The sequence below is a fragment of the Pundamilia nyererei genome, unplaced genomic scaffold, assembly GCF_000239375.1.
Source record: "Pundamilia nyererei isolate P.nyererei 1_Seehausen unplaced genomic scaffold, PunNye1.0 scaffold00146, whole genome shotgun sequence".
In the NCBI taxonomy this organism is placed as follows: domain Eukaryota; kingdom Metazoa; phylum Chordata; class Actinopteri; order Cichliformes; family Cichlidae; genus Pundamilia; species Pundamilia nyererei.
Genome location: NW_005187547.1, coordinates 678,327 through 683,444, shown reverse-complemented (window position 1 = coordinate 683,444; position 5,118 = coordinate 678,327). Strand labels below are relative to the sequence as shown.

The 5,118-nt window shown below is 38.0% G+C and overlaps 1 protein-coding gene across 1 annotated transcript in view; it reads right to left on the bottom strand.

Annotated features, from left to right (window-relative positions):
• LOC102207544 (doublecortin domain-containing protein 2) overlaps nucleotides 1-2,563 on the bottom strand; it is a gene marked incomplete at its 3' end in the record, with an annotated part of 18,212 nt that extends 15,649 nt beyond the window's left edge. Inside the window, exons 1-2 of the mRNA XM_005744637.2 lie at nucleotides 1,877-2,563; nucleotides 954-1,008 (exon numbers count right to left, since the gene is read on the bottom strand). Coding sequence (XP_005744694.1) covers nucleotides 954-1,008; nucleotides 1,877-2,163 — 342 coding nt within the window. The remainder of the gene's footprint in view (nucleotides 1-953; nucleotides 1,009-1,876) is intronic.
• Between the last annotated feature and the right edge of the window lie 2,555 nt (nucleotides 2,564-5,118).

Genomic DNA, 5,118 nt, shown 5'->3' with positions numbered 1-5,118 from the left:
CTAGATACCAGTGAAGTAAACAACAATTAACAAGGTCATCTATAATGAAAGTTCTTGCAGCGGGTGATGAGACATAATCAAGAGCACGTTCTCTTTGAACGATAAACACGTTACAGTCAAGAGGAGCAGATGATGACAGCTAGTGTCTTTAAAGTTGTGGTCATAAGTTAAAAAAAATAAATTACAATAATTTTAAAAATGGGCTGCACACTTTTTAGAATACCCTGACAAAATTTGGAGTGCCCCATTATTTGCTCTGACAGCAATTAGCATGTCAAATTCTGCACCTCTTTATTTTCTGACATCTTGTCCATAATGCAAATGAAGTCAGCAAAATTTGTTATTTTGGGTTCTACTAGACCATTCTGTGCTTTCGCCAGGATACATTTTATATTAGTTTAAAAAAAATAAGGAGGTCATGAACCTGTGGGCTACCTGACTTTAAGCTCCTTTGGCTCTGACTTCATTGATGCATTAAAGATGTATTAAAAGGAGGGATGATTATGATCCATAAATCAATAATGCATGGAAACTGAGACGACAACACAGTGATTCCTCACAGAGAACAATTAGGGGGAATGCTAAACATAACACCTTTCTTCAAGGATCTTCATAAAATCTTTATGCTGTGAGTGTTCCCAAATATATTTTTCATTTTGAAGCAGTTTTGGATGTTAAAAACTGGACATAACAACTTTGTAGTTGAAATGTAGCCACTTCAACACACTAAAGTGTCTGAAACTAAATCTAATGCAACCTGTGGACTTGATGTAGTAAGAGAGTATTTGAGGAGTCTAGCTGGATTATTGGAACTGTAAATTATATAAACCATCTCTTCCTATTGTTAGTTTGAAGCCAGCTATAAAAAAAAAATCCTGGGAATTCCAGGCTGTTAACACTGTTACCCTATAACACCGTGGATCTTACTGACTTTTGAAGCCGCTTTGCCATACCTGCATTGGAACGGTCTGCATCATTTTCTTCTTCCTGGAGCCAATCTGTAGATAACTAAAAACAAGAGATAACGTGACGTAAAGGTTAGGTTTCCTGTTCTGTAAGGTATTCTGCACCCCACACATGCAGAATAACGTTTTCAGCAGTTAGCAAATTCTCATCCCTAACTGCTGAAAGCTTTACCAAGAGTTAAACAACTAGAATTTAGCCACTTGTCGCATAAAGTCAATTACCAAATGTGCAGCTTTTTACTGCACAAAATTTAATAAGTTGTTATACAGAGAGTGTTAATTTCAATTGTTCCTGCATCATCACAGCTGATATTCCAAACATTTTTATCTGAATATTTAAAGAAAATAAATCTGCATGCACTTTCTCTGGTTTTTACTGTAAAAATAAAGGAGGATGGAGACAGTATGCAATCTTTTTGCATCTGGGATACATTAACTTCCCCTCTGCTGCTTCTCCATTGCATTCTATGAATAAGTGGCTGCTCAAATCTCATTATCTGCTGCATGAGGCCACTTATTTTTAGGCTAGGGCAGAGTACACTTCTCTACAGTGCTGATCTCATTTATCACTGCCGTGAGTCAGTCAGCACTGGTGCGAAACTTTAAAGCCACGACTCAGCTCCGTGTCTGACAATTGGCTCGATTTGCGTACATATATATTTGCTAATGTCAGCTACAATGATTATGAAACAGTAGGGATATTTCAAAAAAAAATTGCATGAGTCTCGATTAACAATGATTGCTAAGGGCCAGCTTTCCCTCTTGAATGCATCCGCAACTGGTAGATGGTTTATTCCTGGTCATCTACAGCTGTATGCACCTAATGCTTACAGACGTCTGTATAATGACACAGCGTGAAAGCCTTATAAAAGTAGGCTAGCTTATTTGCCTAAACCACAATTTATGCTTACTCTAGCTTTTTGAATTTTTCCCTCCCAGCAGCGACGTACTGCTCCCCGCTCCTCAGGCTCTCCAAGCAGTCAACTTTATGACCTCCTCTCGGTGTGTAAATGTTTCTCACGGCTCCAAACGGGGCTTGTATGCCGCCCGTCACCTCTCTTAGCAAGGTTTCAAAGTTGCACATCCTCTTTTGGTTTATCACTATCCGCCGAGCATCGTAGTATGGATCGCCGTTTCGAAACATGAAAACGTTCTTCACCACGGGTTGAGAGAGAAAGTTTGGCCTCTCCGAACTCATCTTTGTGCGTAAAAGCGGGCGGAGAGGAAAAAAAACACGTTACAACAAACTCACGGTTCAGAGGTACGGGCCATTATAACGTCATTAGAGCTGTTCCATTCTCGTCAAATGTTCTGGGTTGAGTAAAAATGGGTAATGGAGGCAAATCTTCAACCAGCAGATTGGACAGAGAAAAATCCAGAGGAAAAAACTGCTTTCTGCACTTAAGGAAGTTGCTGATTAAAAGTATGATGGAGCGTATAAAAGTGCTGACGTTTCCCTGCGTTACAAATGTCAGCTGTCTGCAGAATTCCCGCTCCTCTGCACAGGAGTGTGTGGAGTAACCGCTACAGCGTGTGCACCGCTATAAACCGCAGGTGATGGTAAAAAGCCCAGCGAGTCTAAGTAGTTCCCTACTCTATGTAGACTGGGTATCATGGGAGCTCAACTGTTGGGATGTATCTATGGGAACAAGCCGTCGTCCCCTGGCCGATTAGAAGGGACCTTGCACAGCCATAATCACCAGGTAGTCAATCATTAGCTGATGAGATGGAGACCTAAGTGTTCAAATGCGCCCCGTCAGTGTGTGGGGTAAGATAACAGCATAGGCCCAAAGAAGTCCGTGATCAGAGAAAAATAATAATAAAAAAAAAAATTTGTAACCAAATACTCCTGGTGGGCAGGTGAGAACGTTAATGAGGCACCATGAGACCAGGTCGAAGCCGGGTTGCTGGTGACATCCTATAAGCCGGGCGAAAAACATGTTTGTCTTGTGAACTGTAATTATTCTGGAAACGCAGCTTCTAGATATGTGTACCTTATGTACTTTTGCTCAAAAGTGAAACGCCAAATGTATTCATACAAGTCAAAAGACCCTGATTCATTTTAATTAATGAATGCAATGTTTCCATTAGAACCAATACTACTAATGATACTACTAATAACAAGAAGAAGACGACGACGACGAACAACAACTATTACTACTAATGCACTGTCTGTGGTTGATTTCTGTGAAGTTCTAAGCTTTCCACCTTATTTTTATAATTTTGCTGAGCAATCCGCTTGTTAGAGGTCCGTCAGATAATTCAGAGCAAAAGTTCTACACAAGTAATTATAATAAATATAACTAAATGTAATAAATATAGCCACTGTGGTGTACTTTTTTGGAGCCATTTCGGTGACATTGTGAGCGTCTGTAAGTGCGTGCATTACCTTAGAAGATGATGCATAAAGTGTAATTCATTTACAAAGAGAATTCACGCCTGGGCCAATAATATCTTACTCAATAATATCTAATATCTCAATAATATGATTATTATCCGAATACTGGAATTTGAAGTGGAACAAAAAACCACCAAGTTTTGCATCATATTGTTAAACACTCCATAGTAGACAGGATATGAGGTCAGTTATATTAAAATGGGTTAGGTTCTTTATTTGAACTCTTCATAATAAGTAAGCTCTGTGCTCTCTTTTTTTTTTTGGCAACCGAACTGTATATACAAGTAACCTTGCATTGATGGGCTGCTTATAGTGGCATATAGTGCCCTTTTCCAACCAGTAGAGGGCAGTGGACACCAAATAACGGATCATAAACACACACCTGCAAGATAAGAAGCCAAAAGAAAGTATTTTTATGCAATAAAAAGTGATTTGTGTACTTATCCATTCACAGAGGGTTGCCTCTGTTGGTTCCGTGATGTCATAGTAGTACAATAGTATGGTGCATGAAAACGTGATGCATTTAGCAATACTCTTATGACATAAGAAGTTATAGAGTATTGTCTCAAATGTACAATTAACTACAGGCAGTGACCGCTTCGTTTATTTGTTTTCTGTATGCTATGAAATTAAATTGATTCGTTTATTCTTTGAACATAAAAGACCTCCAGTTTGAGACTGGGAGGAGATGAAAACCCAGCCTCAGGTGGTCACAAGCTAGTATACTCCTAATGCTGGTTCCAAGCCAACATAAATGAGAGGGCTGCATCAGGAAATGACAAACCTTTGGAAATAAGGGAGCAGCTAAAAGTACCTCTTTTTTTAATTTGGAAAAATGATTATGTTCCTAGCATTTTTTTTTTTCAAAAGACATGTTTATTTAATACTTTCAGTGCACAAGGTTTACACAGTTTCAGTTAAAGTGACTGGAAAGTTGCAGAATGTGTATATCCCATTAGACACAATAGCAAGAATAAGCCCAAATAATATAAGCACAGTGCACATCAAAACAACAAAATTCCATTTTCTTCCACCTTTCCTTGTGTATATGTATGTCTTTTTTCAATCTCAACATCAGTGGCAAGACATGAAATTATACATAATTGCTGTTGTTTATCGGATGTGATAATGGCACCTTTTAAACCCTATCCCTGCACAGCCAAAATTGCTTTGCAATTGCCCTTGCTTGACAACATTTGGAAAAAACTTGATGGCAAATATCTGTCATTGCCTGATAACACTAGCGAGAAACTGAGGTAGGGTGGCATCATGAAAACGTAGAAATTCAGGTATATTAAGGATCTACGTCCATATCAAATAAAATGTAAATGTACAAAAGTGCTTGTTTGGCTAAAAAGGATCAGTAGAGATAGCAGTTGATACAAAAACAGTTAAGTGCTGTAACTAAGAAAAATGTGTGCTTTTATTTTGTAAACCTGGCACATTAAGGAATCATAATAAAATGATAAATAAGTGAAGGCTTTTATTTTTGAAAATCTGAACAATTTCTGAGGATAACATTTCTTTTTTTTTTAAGTTAACTGGGAGTTTTAACAGCTGGGATAAGCTCCAGTAACGTATGAAAGACAGTCCTGTTCTTGTATTAATCACCAGGGTATGTCACATAGAAAGAGACGAAGAGGCAAAACTGTGTACTACAGATAGGAATACAAACTTTATTTTACTCTATCTAATAATATTACATTACTATTACATTAATGTAGCAAAAGGTTCAGCTAACTTTGCATAAAAATA